The 15,921-nt window shown below is 43.6% G+C and overlaps 1 protein-coding gene across 1 annotated transcript; it reads right to left on the bottom strand.

Moving 5' to 3' along the window:
* Window positions 1-946: 946 nt before the first annotated feature.
* Plpbp (pyridoxal phosphate binding protein) lies at window positions 947-15,921 on the bottom strand. Its single transcript, XM_051182209.1, has 8 exons — window positions 15,823-15,921; window positions 13,282-13,389; window positions 13,170-13,205; window positions 12,604-12,679; window positions 6,325-6,459; window positions 4,487-4,629; window positions 3,324-3,422; window positions 947-2,316 (listed from the first exon to the last, which is right to left on the bottom strand). The coding sequence occupies exons 1-8, from the start codon at window positions 15,919-15,921 to the stop codon at window positions 2,185-2,187; spliced, it is 828 nt and encodes a 275-aa protein (XP_051038166.1). The 3' UTR covers window positions 947-2,184.

Genomic DNA, 15,921 nt, shown 5'->3' with positions numbered 1-15,921 from the left:
ACAGGGGATCTGTGTGTGTACACGCATGCACACACACACACACTCCAGAACAAAACCCAGGGCATGGGCTGTCAGGGAGAGTTGGGTGGATCAGACTCTAAACTTTGCCTGGATGCTGTCACTGTTGCTATAAAAACATGGGAGTAACCCGACCAGCTGCCTTACATGAAACAAAGACAGTTTCATAGCCTGGCCGAATTTTCTCGAGAGCCATCCTGCTGTGGGAGCACTGGTTATAATCTGTCTTTCTTCGACTGAAATAAAGCCTCTCCAGTGCTTCTTTCTAAATCTCTAGGTATAAGCCAGGGAGACCTTTCATTGCTTAAGCATTTCACTTTCTCAAAGCTTCCAGTCACCCTCAGATCCCTTAACCAAGTCAGCATAGAAGTGAGACTGTCAGAAGCACCCGCGAGTCTGAAAATCCATGTGTCACCCGGGAGAACATGTCCTCCTGGCCTGTTTCTACTCACAAAGTAAAACTGAATAGGCCCTAGTAGGACAAACTGTCCAAAGAGCCAAGTATATATGCTCTTCAGGTTAGGCAATGTCGCCATCTAGAGGCAACCAAAAGAGCATCATGCAGGGGGCTAGGGCAGGCTCCTTTCTGATTGCTGACATGCCAACCAAAACATTTCATTTTCTTTCTTGAGGCAGGGTCTCAAAATACAGACAGCCCAGGTGGCATGGATCTTTCTATGTAACCCTGGCTGGTCACCATCCACCATTCGTGTGTTATGTTTACAGGAACATCACTAAGCTGTACAAAGACGGTTTCTTGAAGTTCAGAACCCTTCTTATATATATATAAGGCATGGCCCTGGAGGCATCTCTGACTCAAGGAAAGGCCTCTCTAGAGCCAGGCTGGCATAATGGCAGACAGGGAACACAGCTGCTTCCGATCAGCCCCAATGCCCTCTTTGTTACAGTCACTCATTACACCAGACCATAAAAATAAACCTTTAATTTCTTGGTAGTTGGCACAGATGGTATAATTCAAGCTCGCATTTGTATTAGGCAGACTCTGGAATACCACACTAGCTTTGACTGAAACAGAACAAGGACCACAGTGGTCTAAGTTTATGAAATTACATTCAGCAGCAGCACGTTCTGAAGTTACTGGGTAAAGGAAGTGTAGTGAGATACCCACTAGGAGGGCAGGAGTGAACAATCAGGGGACAAACAGCTTGCACTGCAGCTCTTCTGTGATGGCTAGAGACTTGTGCTTTCCAGTTTGTTTTGTTGTTTGTTTGTTTCATAAATAGGGGCTTGCTGAGCCTTTGTCTGGTGTCGAACTGCTGGATTTACAGGCAGGTGTTACCACACAGCTGCTTCTTGGTTTTCGAAGATCTTGCTGCATCATAAGCAATCAAGAGCTGCAAACTTCTGCTTACAAATACAGTGTGTGTGTGTGTGTGTGTGTGTGTGTGTGTGTGTGTTGGGTGCACTTGGGAAATACTTCCAGGGAAAGAAAAAGCAAGTGAGGCCTTGTTGAAACCATGTGCCAGAACTGATTCTAAAGAGCTATGTCTCCAAGTGGGAGATGGTCTTTGCTAAAGTCAGAAAAGGGTTATACTCGAGAGGAAATCCTGTCACTTACTTTCCATCACTATAGTCCCCAAGAATAAAGCTCCAAGTCCCACTTTTTTCAGCAGGACGATGTCAGAAAGGCCCAAGTGCTCTTCATAAGTCATCCTGGAATTTCAGGTCAGTGCCAAAGTGGAGCTGTGACTAGAGACATCTTCAGGTCAGGGTAGAAACTGGGAGCAAAAATCACCCTGTCCCAGAGTAGTGAGTGTACAGTGAGGATTTGTAGGAATAGGGCGTTCTATTAAGAGTGGGATGGCAAATGGGAATTCTTCTGATTTTCTTGGTTATGGGCACCAGCAACCCAGAAGATGCCCTGGGAAAGGCATTCGTGGAGGGTTGGGTGCTCCTGGCAGAATTCAGTTGATATCAGTTCCTGGCTACTGATTTGGTGTCGGTTCTAAAGTCTCAAATTCATGCCTGAGCCACTGCTTGAATCCAGCTACCTAGAGCAGAGGCAAAGCACAAGTGGTGGTTTCCATCAATACGTGTGATCCTCATCGCTCTATACAGGCCACAGAAGAGTGTGATTGGGAACGTGCAGGACACCAAAATGAAAGCCTAGGCTGGTGCATAGTTGATCTTTCAGCTGTCCTGGCCTCAGTGTTCTTGCACCAATGGCACTGAGGCCTTCAAGTCTGTCGTACTCTTGTCTAGGGCAGGTTTCTTGGAGTAATCCCGCTCTCCAAAAATGGTGCTTCCTACCCGGACGTTTGTAGATCCCACCTCAATCTGTGGGAAAGAAGAAAGCACAAATGCTAAATGTAGTTGGTGCCGAGGCTGTGCTTAGTTTTGGATGCCCAGAGGCTGGATAAGGAACACCAAGGTGCAGCTGAAGATGGCTAGGTGCTTTATGGTTTTACCAATTTATTAATAGAAATGCAAGACAATAAATCATATACACATAATAAATCCCTGGAGCAGGGCCACTGAGTGCTCAGGCAGTGATGTCAGCTTGCACAGTGGTTGGGCAGTTTATGGATGTGGTGACAAAGGATGGTAGAGATTGAGGTGTGTGAGACAGAGCAGCCAATGACCAAAGGGCCATAGTTGGCCAAACTGAAAACCTGTAATTATCTAAACGTAGATTCAAACTTCAGTTTAGAACTTTTACACTGTTTTCCCATATATGACATTCTAAAAATACAATTTTATATTTTGATTTTTTTAAATGAACTTTGCATTTGTTTGTCTGCTTGCTTATCTGTCTATCTATGCATGGTCTCACTATGTAGTCTTGGTTTGCATGGAACTTATGGGGTAGACCAGGCTGGCTTGAAACTCAACAGCAATCCTCTTGACTGTTTTCCAAATGCTGGGACTACAGGAGTGTGCACAGCACCCATTATATTCATTATCTTAGAAACTCACACATGTGAGTTGCTAAAACAGCACTTTGCTTTAGTTTACACTTACTGTCACACAGCTAACGCCCTAGGACTTATGTATGAAAGAAATGACTTTAAAATCACTTTTAAATTTCTTTTTTTGGAGCTGGGAAAGCAAACCCATGGTATAACACATTCATTAAACCCTAAATTACACCTCAGCCTTTCCCCACATTACATGGAGTAGATTATATTGAGTTTTAAGGGTGTAATTTTTATAAATGTTAAAACAGTTGCATCACTGTGACTACTATTACTAGGATGAGGCATTTAAAAGACCCTACCCCACCCCCAAATCCATTCCAGGGCCTACCCTACCCCTTTTGGCACTTGGAAAGAAAGGACACTCACAGCATGCTGGAAGTCTGCAGACATGCCCATGCTCAGCTCCACCTGGTCCACGGGAATGTTCAGCTTCTCACACAGCTCCTGCCGCAGGCGCAGTAACATCTGACCAAAGCATAAGGGTTATCATTTTATTCTGGTTGTTTACTGTGATGTCATAAGATGACCAATGTGCCAGGCATTGTGGTGCTTGCCTGTAATACTTGGGAATAGGCAGGAGAATCCTCAGTTCAAGGCCTGCCTGGGCTACACAGGGTGCTGAACTTGACTCCAGATCAAAGCAAGCCAAACTAAACCAAAACAACCAAACGGAATAAAAGCAAAACCCATCAAAATGAAAGCAAGCAAAGTTACCAAACCAAAATATTTCTGATTATTCTGTTCTTCGTGATTTTGGGGTGTGTGATAATTATCAGAAGTTACTCTATAAGTGTTTTAACCATATTCCCTACTTTCAAGAAGACTACCAGAGCCAGGGGTGTGGCTCAGTGGTAGAATGTTTTCATGGCATGTTCCAGACCCTGGATTCTGCCCCAAGCAGCAGGGACAAAAACCAACAACACCCTATAAGTGAAACAAAACAAACCCAACAACAATAAAAATGTCAACTGCCAGTCACTAGAAAGAAAAGCTTGCTGTAGTAATTGTTTTAGCCAAGTTAAAACTGAGTTAAGGAAGGTATGTATGTGTCTGGAAGCCTAGTTTTCCTTTTCTTTCTGAGTTCAGAAGAAGTTGTGATGTTGTGCCTGACAGGCTATGTTCTTGTTAATTAGAAGCTGATTGGCTGGTAGCCAGGCAGAAAGTATAGGCGGGACAACCAAACTGAGAATTATGGGAAGAAGGAGGGTGGGGACAGAGGAGTTTTGAGCAGAAACAGAAACAAAATGGGCATGCCTTATTGAGAAAAGGTACCAAGCCACATGATAAAACATAAGAAATATGGGTTAATTTGAGGAGTTAATAACAAGCTATTTATAATTAGTAGTAAGACTCCATGTTGGTTATGTGGGAACTGATGGGTGGGAAAGCAACATCTGCCTACACCACACAGCAGGCTAGCACTGGGATCAAGCACAGGCAAGGCACATGCTGGGTACCCCTACCAGTGGGCCACACCCACAGCCCCAGGATGCTTCTTTGACACAAGAACATCACCCTGATCCCAGTACCTGGAAGTCTGGGTTTGGTCCTTGACTAAGATCATGTCCAAAGCTTCCTATGGTCATGAGCCCCACGAACTCCAGGCTGGGACAACTGGCCTTTATGTGTTCCACCACCGCTATGGTCTCTGAAGGCAGAAGGCCATGTTTACCTTCACAAAAAGAAACAAAAGAAGATGGGTATGCCAACCTGTCTTAACTAGCCAGAGGAAGGCTATACTGTCATCCCTTTCTCCGACAAAGGTGACTGAGATGAAACGCTGATGATGCAACTTACCCTCAGCCTAAAGAGTGAGTGCGTATGTGAGGATCCTCATGCCCGTCTCTCTTCCACTCAGGGTCTACATTTAGATCAGACTCTCTTTATTCCACCTTTTATTCCACCCATGGCTCTAATACACAGGCTCTACACACTAAGCCACACCCCACAAGGTTTTAGCTGATCATGGCTGGGGAAACAGCAAAGGAAAAGTATGTTGTGCTTTGAATGAGAATGCCCCCTATAGGATCATGTGTTTGAACACTTCCTTCACAGGTATTGGCATTGTTTGGCTAGGTCTAGGCGATGTGGTCTTGCTGGAAGTATGTCATGGGCGCCAGCCGTGACATATCAAAGCCATGTATCATTCCCAGCTCTCCCTCTACTCCATGTTTGTGGTTCAAATGTGAGCCCACAGCTTCTGTTCCAGCTGCCATGCACCCCTGCCACAGACCTTATCCCCCTGAAACCATAAATCAAATAAACCCTTCCTTCTGTAAGTTGTCTTGGGATACTAGGGACAGCCACACTGACAAAGTCCTAGATGAATCTCAGAACTTTTTTCTAAACCTGACATTTTATGGTTTTACCAATTTATTAATAGAAATGCAAGACAATAAGTTATATACACATAATAAATATGGGGGTGTATATTTGAAGTTAAGAATGGCTGGGGGGCTGCAGCAGATGATTATTTGTTATGTAGTTTAAGAACTACTAATATTGTGTCGCCTTTGTCCCCATGTAATAAATGGAGTTGGCAGGAATCACTGTTAATTAGGGCAAATCACAGCTAATTGTCAAGAAATGTAATAAAGATGCCTATACTGAGCTCCTTCATGCCAAGATCTGCTACAAGAATGCTTAGAAGATGGCTGTATGCAATGCCTGGTAGTCACTCTTTTTTGTTTTGGGAGACAGGGTTTCTCTGTGTAACAGTCCTGGCCGTTCTAGAACTTTGTAGAACAGGCTGGCATCAAACTCACTGAGATCCACCTGCCTCTTGAGTGCTGTAATCACAGGCGTGCACCACCACTGCCTGGTTTTGGCATCCACTCTTAACAAAAAGCAAGCAAGTGAGATGTCCAGGGTTCTGCCTCACTGCACTGAATCCTCATACACTCTTGACAGTGGGCACTCGCCCATGCCATTGCCACATACGGGAATTCAGGTCCAGAGAGATTAGGGAAACTGACTGGAAGTTCCAAAGCTAGAAAGCGGCAGAGCTCACTCATCTGATGTAAAAAGTCCACATTGCTCTAAAACTCACTGCTACATTGCTAAGTCAGGACTGTGAGTCGTCAGTAATTTCTCATCTATTCTTGCCTGATGATGCACGGGTAATTTTCCAAAGGTCTAAGGAGAACTATGCATCCAACTCTCAACCCCTTTCAGGAGGGATTGATGATGATCTTTGAGGATTTCTAGGACATCAAAATCAACACCTACCAGGATCATCACATTGCTAAGTTGTGACAAAGCAGCTTACTAAAAGGCTGTCTCATTGCCCCACAATCAGGCGCTTATACTCCCCACTCCACCAGCCATCGAAGGCACCAAACATCTATGGTCAGGTCAGGTCACTTACTCTCCTCTCCACTGGTGTTAATCTGGACCATAACTTTTAGTCGTTCAGTAGAACCTTTCTTCTGCCAGGAACTGTTCACCTTGTCTGCCAGCTTGATAGAGTCTACAGTTTCCAGCATAAAGAGGTTGGGGACAGCTGTAACGAGAGAGCAGGAAGGTAGAAGTGTTCATTTCTCCTATTGCCAGAGGAAGCATACTATAAAACTTTGATCTGATAGAGGGAGAAGTATCCTAGGAAAAGAAAAGGACAGTTAAATGTCATGACTTGCCAATAAGACAAACATGAGAGCTTGTTTCAATTCCCAGGTTCAATTCCTAGCACCTACATGGCAGCTTACAATCGTCTATAACTCCAGTTCTAGGGCATCTGACACCTTCATATCAATGCACATAAAATAAAATAAATAATTTAAAAAAAAGAAGCTGGTAATTAAGATTTAGAATAGTAGGCCTCATCTAATTAGGTTTCAGTTCAAACCGAGTGAAATGGGCCAAATGATTAAGAACTCAGGCTTTCCAAAGACCAAAAGACTAGCCTGAAAGGATATCATCATGTCCTTAAATTTTCTGGGATGGGTCTTCTTATTTGACAAGGACACCAGAGCTCATAATGTTCAGTCAGACAGTGAGGTCATCAAAGCCACCTTCTACAAAGATGGACTGTCTCTTGCCATGGACAAATGACTGGGATGCAACCCCACCAGCTTACTGTACTGAGCGCAGAAATATCCCAGGCAGTTGGCTAACTACTTTCCCTGACCTCTGTCCTTCCTGTCTTCCTCTTCCATGGTGAAGACTGAACCCAGAGCCTTGTGCATGTGAGACAAGTGCTCTGCCATTGAGCTACACGTACCCAACCTGCATCTTCGTGTGTGTGTGTGTGTGTGTGTGTGTGTGTGTGTGTGTGTGTGTGTGTGTGTGTGTGAGATAGGGCCTGTGATGGTCTGATTGGAAAACATTCCCCCACTGGCTCATGTATTTGAACCCTTGGTCATCTTTGGTGGCACTGTTTGGGAAGGTTACAGAACTTGCTGGAGGAACTACATCACTGGGGGCAGGGCATAGTTTTTAGAGTTTAGTCTCATCACACTTTGGTTCTCTTGCCCTCCACTTCCTGTGTGGAAGAAAGTGTGACCAGCCAGCTTCCTACTCCTGCTGCCATGCCATGCCTTCCCCACATGATGGATTCTATCCTCTGGAACTACAAGCCAATATAAACTTTTCCCTTAAGTCACTTTTGCTCATTGCATTTTATCACAGAAACAGAAAAGTAACTAGTACAGCGTGTAGGGCCTCACTAGATTTTTTTTTTTTTTGTACCAGTTTTCTGAATAGCTGCAATTGCAACTGCAGGCATGGGCTACTATGCTTGATCAGCATTATTTCTTTATAGTTTTTACCACAGTTGAAGAACACTTATCTACAGAGAGGGGAGATTGAGTGCAGAACAGTGTAAGGTTAACCAAGTTTACAAAGTCAACAAAACTGGGGCTTGCGGTTTGAACAAACAAAAGCAGGTGTCATATTGTCCTTAAGAGATGATCTGCTGGGGGACTAGTCCCGAGCTTCTCAAATACGGAAGTGATACCACACAGGAATCTTTGTGAAGACCTGAGAGTGCTGACCTATTCATGGTCTCAAACGAGTGGATGCTAATAATCTTTCATATTTTTAAAAACAAATCTAATTAGAAAGGGTGGAGGTGGGGGTGGGGCTGAGGATGTGGCTCAGTTGGTAAGAATGCTGTCCCAGGCAACACATAGACCAGTGTGGTACATGTTGGCAATCCCAGCACTTAAGAAGTAGAGGCAGGAGAATCAGAAACTCCAGGTCATCTTCATTTATACAGTGAAACTTGAGGCCAAAGAGAACTAAATGAGACACCCTACCAAAATCCCATGAGACTTCTTAGGCTAGTCTTGGCACTATAGGCTTATAAAGCTTGGGAGTCTGAGGCAAGAGGATCACAAGTTCAATGACTACCGGGGCTACAAAATGAGTTCAACTCCAGCCTAAGTAACTTAGTGATACCTGGGCTAACTCAAAATTTACAAAAGGGACAGGGACATAGTTTAGTGGTAGAAAATTTGACTAGCATGAGAGGGACCCTAGGTTCAGTCCCCAGAACTGAGAGGGAAAAAGTACAGGAACCATATTTTACTTATTATTGTTTTTGTATTCTTATCCTATGTGTATGATGTGTGTATGGCATGTGTGTGACAAAGTGCATGTGGAGGACAGAGGACAACTTGTGGGAGCTGGTTCTTTCCTTCCACTGTGGAACTGGAAGATCAAACTTACAAATGTCAGGCTTGCTCAAAAGTGCTTTTACTCACTGAGCTATCTGGTCAACCTTCTTTTAAAGTAGCCCAAGTGGGTTGGGGATTATACAACATTGAAGCAACAATTTATAAAGACCTAGTATTATGGAATAAAAGATCATGAGAGTAGGAAACAAATGATGTGAGACCCACAACTGTCCCAGCTTTTATCTTGGGTACTTTCCCCAATGGGACACTGGGAAGAAGACATGGGTAGAATGAGGCGGACTTTGAGCAAGGGCCCAGAGTTCATTGTGCAGAATGTGAGTGAGGATGGAGCTGCACTCAGTAAACCAGTGATCTTAATGGACTAGAGTGTTTAGCTGGGCACTGATGCATGCAGGTATGCAAGGAAGTTCAGGTTAAGAGAAACACAGTCCAAGGTTCACAAAGCGCTCAGAACACTGGTCAGGAATGAGACACTAGTATGCAAAGGACGGCTATGCCTTGGTAGGGTAAATAATTGAAAACTCAACTCTGGCCTGGCTATATACCAACTGATACTAACAAGACCTAAAGCTGGATAGTGGTGGCACACAACTTTAATCCCAGCACTGGGAGGTAGAGGCAGATCTTTGTATTTGAGGCCAGCCTGGTCTACTGAGAGAGTTTCAGGACAGCCAGAGCTCACAGAGAAACCCTGTTATGAAAAACCAACCAACCAACCAAAAATCTAAAATCCTAAAGGGATCAAATTGTTCCAATAAAATGTAAACTATGTTCCAGAAAAAAGCAGAAGAATATTTATAGGAATATAAAAATAGCTAGAATGGAGCAAGCTAAAATTCATGTCTGAAATCCAAACAAAATATTCAGGCATCTTGCTGGGTGTGTTGGTGGCTCACGCCTGCTATTCTAGCAATCAGGGTGAGACAGGAGGATTACCACAAGCCCTAGGCCTGCCTGGGTTATAGAGTAAGAGTTCCTGGCCAGCATGGGTTAGAGTCAGACTCTGTCTCAAAAAAAAAAAAAAAAAAAAATCAACCCCCCCAAAAAAAAAACAGAAAACAAAGGTAAACCAAACCCAGCAATGTGAAAAGCAACTGTTCACAGGACAGTATATGATGAGAAGTTATATTAGCTAAAACTGATCTAAATTGGAGGAAATGAAAGAATTAGTAGATAAGGACAGTTATTTCTTCCATGTATCCAAAGACTTCTAGCCAAAACAAACACCCCTTGTTGGAAACCAGCAGTCTGCTGACCCCGCCCCCTGACAATGGGTGGGACATGTATGGCCATGTCATAGCTATGTCACTGCTTAGGGGACTCAGTTTCCCTTTTAAAGAAAGTGCGCCCCCCTCTTTCTCTCTTCCTCTTTCTCCCTCCTGATTTCAGTTGGTCACCAATAAACTCCACATGGGCACGCTGAGTCTCATGTTTGTGTTTCATAGGAGATAGCTGCAGCAAAAGACAACACCCTCCCCCAAACTACAATGTATCACAGATGACAAACTCTGATAATTGACAAACTAGGCATTAGGCACAGTCAATGAAAATTATTCAGAATGGCAAAACCAGTTGTCATTGTTTTTGTCAACTTGACACAAGCCAGGGTCATCTGGGAACAGAGAGCCTCAACTGAGAAAATGTCTCCATCAGATGGCCTGTAGGCAAAAGTCCATGGGCATGTCTGATTGATTGATGTGGGAGGGTACAGTTCACTGAGTTGTGCCACCTCTGGGCAGATGGTCCTGGGCTGTATAAGATAGTAAGCTGCATGAGCCATGGGGAGCAAACCTGTAAGCAGCCTTCCTCCGTGGTATCTGCTTTAGCCTGCCTTGACTACCCTCAGTGATGGACTGTGATGTGGAAGTATAAGCCTTTAAACCCTTTCTTCCCAAGTTGCTTTTGGTCATGGTCTTTATCACAGTAACAAGAGCAAATAAGGATCTCAGACCAAGCATGTGCAGTGATCGGGCTCTGGGGGGTGGTAGTATTCTACCTACCAGGTATAGCCTTGCCACCTTTTTAGAGCTTAATCTTGAGCAAGTTGTTTAATTTCTCTAGCCTTTTCTTACTGTTTCCCTGCCTCTGGGACTAAGTCTATAATTATGCTTTCATTAGCCATAACTCCTTGTATTATTTTTATGGTGACCTTATATTTACAGTGTAAAAATTGAAGATCCAAATCTGAAACTTGAGCATTAGGGTCAACACATACATGTTTAAACCTCAGACTACATGGTTAGCATATTTAAGCAATTAATTAAAGCTTGTGGTGGCACATACCTATAATCCCAGCATTTGGGGGACAAGGCAGGAAGATGGTAAACTCAAGGCCACCCTATCCTACATAGCCAGGTTTGTCTTAACAAAAGAAAACAATTCAAAAATAAAACACAGGAGAAATTTCAATTTACTTCAAGTTTTTTTTGAAGTTTTATTAAAAATTTTTTTTCAAATTTTATTTTAGGCACATGAAAGTTTTACCTGCAGGAAGGTATATGTACCACACCTGTGCCAGAAAAGGGTGTTGGGGCCCCCAAAATTCGAGCTAGCGACAGTTGTGGGCTGCTATATGGGTGCTAGGTAATCAAACCCAGGTCTTCTGGAAGAGCAGTAAGTGCTCTTGACCTGTGAGCCATCTCTCCATCCCCTTAATTTTATTTTATTGAGGCAGGCTAGCCTGAAACTCCCTATGTAGACCAGTGGCATCTAAAAGAGAGATCTGCCTGTCTGAAATAGATGAAAGAGTACAGTGTAAAGAAGTAATTGTTCAAATTGTTCTTTTTCTCTTTTATTACATTTACTTATTAATCCTGAGTGCTGGGAATTCTAGCATGTGCCACCACATTTGGCAGATTAGCTTATTTGTGATACCTCAAAACTAGAAACTAAATACTCATCAATGTGAAGGAAGAGTTGTGATGTTTACTTAGTGGAATACTATTGAATAAGATGTTGAAGGAACCACATAAACACAATAAAGGTCAAATGCTTGATCAGGACAGAAAGGAAACAAATACTTCTGTTGTAATTCCATTCACACAAAATTCTAAACCATGGATTTACAGCAGCGAAATAGACAAGGAACACTTGGGCAAGATGACAGGAAGGAGCCACTGAGGTGATGGACGCCCACTGTTTAATTCTCGTAATGGTTTCATGGCTGTAATCCTGTGTCAAAACTTTATCAAATCACTTTTAATCTATGCAATTTATTTATTTATTTTTATATGCTGTTTTCAAATGTACTGTTAAGAAAAAAACAAAACAAAAAAACCAGGGAGGCAAGATGGTTTAGTGTGTAAAGATGCCTACTGCCAAGCCTGACAACCTGGGTTCAATTCCTGGGAACCTCAGACTGGAAAAAGAGAATCAACTCCTCTGTGTTGTCCTGTGACCTCTACACACACAATCAGCCTTGCCCTATCCCCTGCAAAAAAAGGAAAACAATGAAACAAACAAACAAACAAAACAAAAAAACAAAACAAACAAACAAAAAAAACCCAGGATTCTTAAATTTTGATATCTTGAGAGAGGTTATTTGAAATCCTCACATGTCACATGATTAAATCTTTCTGTAGTTAGTATTTTTTTTTTGGTTTTTCAAGACAGGGTTTCTCTGTATTGATTTGGAGCCTGTCCTGGAACTAGCTCTTTAGACCAGGCTGGCCTGGAACTCACAGAGATCTGCCTGTCTCTGTCTCTGGAGTGCTGGGATTAAAGGTGTACGCCACCAACGCCCAGCTAGTAATTATTTTTTTTTTAACTGTGCTAGGGGTTGACTTAGGGCCTTGTAAATGCTAGGAACACCCTATTGCTTAGCCACATTCCCCAATCCTTATTTTTATTTTATATATTTTATATATTTTTATTTTAATATGTTTTATTCCAAGAAATCCCACAACATGAATGGTGAGCTGGAAAAGTTTTCAAAGCTGCTAACTCAGAAGGTAGTGGAAGCTATATAATCATAGGGAAGGCCCGTCTTTGTGTTTAGAGTTTTGTCTTACCCATCAATTTGTTGACATTCTGTTTCTGTAAATGGCCAATGAAGTGCCACTTGATCTCAGGACATGAAGATAGAACCTGAGGAGAAAGAGCGAACCACTGATACTGATTTCATGGCGGCCCCATCAGCCCAAGCACCCTTTTCTCCTATGCTCTGCCTTGACTGGGAAGTACCATAGCTCTCTTAGCTAGTCTCCCAGCGAGACACAAGGAAAGTCAGAGAGTCATCTAAGCCTAATGCTGTTTCCTTTCTGTGTTTCCATCAACTCACTGTATTTTCTGATACTACTCATTAAAGACAAAAATGATCTGTACTTTAATTTATGCTTTCAAATATCCCAAGATTCAGCTACTTTCTAGAATCACTATTTACAAAGTCCCACAAAAGAGAATTAATATTAAAGTCTGAATAAGGACAGAAAAGCTAGCTGAGAATTATTTGGGGCTCAAGGGAAACATGGACACTCTTCATCTCTAGCCCAGATTTCTGCTCTAAAACTCCACCACCAACATGGGTCTAACTTAGCTAAGAGCTAAGATGAAACCAACACTTTCTGTATCTACTCACCGTAGGGTTTGATGCCTTTTCTAGTAGTTCCTGAACCTAAGGAGCAAGAACAGAATGAGTCAGAAGCCTGGTAGTCACAGCTCCTTCAAGGGCTCTTTATAAGGTGTCTTACATAGTTCTCTCCAAAAGTGCGCTGCCCGTGACCATAGGCCTCAATCACCATGTCTGCAGGTTTAGTTTTACTGACTGCTACTAGCCGGGGCTGGATGGCTGGGAGATCCTGCCAAGAAAGAACCATATAAGTCAATGTGTGAAAATATTGCTCCAATAAGATACACAGTAAGATAAGTAGAGCCAGGCAGTGGTGGTGTAAGCCTTTAATCCCAGTACTTGGGAGGCAAGGGCAGGTGGATCTCTGTGAGCTCAAGGTCAGATGGGCCTACAAAATAAGTTCCAGGACAGCCAGGGCTACACAGAGAAACCCTGTTTTGAAAAATAACCAAAACAAAATGATAAACCTTGCCGAGTGTTGGTGGTGAACGCCTTTAATCCCAGCACTCAGGAGGCAGAGGCGGATCTCTGTGATCTACAGAGCTAGTTCCAGGACAGGCTCCAAAGCAATACAGAGAAACCCTGTCTTGAAAAAAACAAAAGATACACCTTATAAAATAGATTGGCAGAAATCTCACCTTGGCACTTGGTAAGAATCATTTTCCCATCCTTTTGTTTTTGTGGTACTGGATATAGAACCCTGGGTTTGGGGAACACCAAGCAAGTGCTTTACCACAGAGCTACAACCCTGCCTATTGATTTCCTTTTGAACAAGTATTCAGAATGATTTTCACATTAAACAGTGCTGGAGGTTTAAAGATCTGAGGCAGAAAAGTGGCCCAGGGGGTAAAATGCTAGACAGGTAAGCATAAATGCCTGAGTTTAGACCCCAACTTCCACATAAAAGGTAGATGTGTCCATACCAGTCTATAATCCCAGTACTGGGCTGGGGGACTCAAAATATAAAGTGGAGAGTAACAGAAAAAGGTGACCTCTGGCTTGCACAAACGCATGCATAAGCATGTGCACTTGCACATATGTGAATATACCTTTAAATGCTTGTGTGCACAAACACATACACAGTATGCAATTGTATATACATGCATATAACACATGTACGTGAATTACTTTATTGGTTGAGGGTACAGCAACAGTGTCCATAACAGTGGCAGAGTGTCTGCTTAGCATTGTGAAGCTCTGAGTTGTATCTCCACACATACAAACAAGAGATAAAACAAAACTCAACAGAATCAGTTCATTAAGGGAAGGCAGCATCCTATTGAGCAGGGAGGCCACTTCTGGCTTCCCTCACCACAAAGTAAACAGTTGAGAAAATAATTTTGGGGCTAATGTAATTATTGATAATGCTTCCCTTCTCTCTGAAAGAGGCTCAACTGGGATACAGACATACAACATACTTCCTGTTCAACCTATGATCAACCAACCACTGGCAGAGCTGACAACAGGTCACAAACAGTTCTGTATTCATGATTTCATTCATCCACACTTTCTCCACATGTGTTTTACAAAATGGAGGGTTTTCCTGCTTTCCGCTGCAGCCAGATCCTCACAAAGCTGTCTTCAAGGACCCCACTTTCACAGAAGTATTTTCAAGCACTCAGATTAGTCACATCCATTACCATCCTGTCTCCTGTTGCCTCCCTCTGAGGGACTGTCATTTGTGGACTGTGTCTAATTGCTGATATCAGGCCGATAAACTGAAGGGATAAAGTACAAGCCGGCCTAACTCCCCTCCCAGCGAGATGCATTAGACTTCTCGTCGGGAAAAACAGAACGTTGGTATCACAAAGGAGGTAGAGCTCCCGGGGTCATCTCATTTCCTTGAGCAACAGGGAAACCAAGGGCTAGAGAAGTTACTAGACATTAGTTAGGAAAAGACTGCCTTCAGCCTTTTTTTTTTTTTTTTTTTTTTTTTTTTTTTTCTGGAGACAGGGTTTCTCTGTATTACTTTGGAGCCTGTCCTGGAACTCGCTCTGTAGACCAGGCTGGCCTTGAACTCACAGAGATTTGCCTGCCTCTGCCTCCTGAGTGCTGGGATTAAAGGCATGGTGGCACACGCCTTTTATCCCAGTCTTTTTGAAATCTGAGACCATAGACATTAGATCAGAAGGGGCTCTTTTTTTTTTTTTTTTTTTTTTTTTTTTTTCCTGTCTCACCACACAACATAGCTTAATTTGCACGGAGAAAAACAGACACTGACTCTGGTCTAATAAGAAGTCCAACAGGGGACAAGGCAACCAATACGAAAATTATAAATGCTTGTGATTGGACACCTGACAGCTTCTCCTTACTCTGTGGAGGTAAAACCTTTTCGGTTCTCTTGCACCTTGACCAGGGTTCGCCGCCACGACGCACGTGATCGCAGGTGGATGTGGCCCTCTGAGGGCTCTACCACTGTGGCGACGGGAAATGGCAAATGGCGAGGACACCTGGACACGGGTCACTTTCCCTAAGTGGGCACCACCTGTCCAACCAAGCCAACCTCCAGGAAGCCCCGAGCCTCAAGGGCAGACCGCTGAGGAAACCTCGCGAGCCCCCGCGGCCCCCTCCGCTCCGGGAACCCCTTCTGCGTCACTGTGACAGCTGACCCCGCGCTGGTGTCCCCCTCAGCCTGCCCCCGTCCCCTGCGGCCCGTCCTCACCTGCGGCCGCCGAGCCACACTCTGCTGGACGCGCTCGTTCACAGTCCGCAGCGCAAGCCCGACTCCCAGCTCCGCCGACATTCTGCCAGCTCTCCACAT

This window comes from Phodopus roborovskii, unplaced genomic scaffold (genome assembly GCF_943737965.1).
Source record: "Phodopus roborovskii unplaced genomic scaffold, PHOROB, whole genome shotgun sequence".
In the NCBI taxonomy this organism is placed as follows: Eukaryota; Metazoa; Chordata; class Mammalia; order Rodentia; family Cricetidae; genus Phodopus; species Phodopus roborovskii.
The sequence above is the reverse complement of the archived record's forward strand: the minus strand, read 5'-3'. Positions and strand labels throughout refer to the sequence as shown.

Coding starts and splice junctions, on each gene's coding strand:
- Plpbp (XM_051182209.1), bottom strand. CDS start 15,921: ATGTGGAGAGCTGGCAGAATGTCGGCGGAGCTGGGAGTCGGGCTTGCG. Junction 6,460..12,603: donor GAATGTCAACAAATTGATGG/GTAAGACAAAAC, acceptor CTCTCGTTACAG/CTGTCCCCAACCTCTTTATG. Junction 4,630..6,324: donor TAACACCAGTGGAGAGGAGA/GTAAGTGACCTG, acceptor CTTTTTGTGAAG/GTAAACATGGCCTTCTGCCT.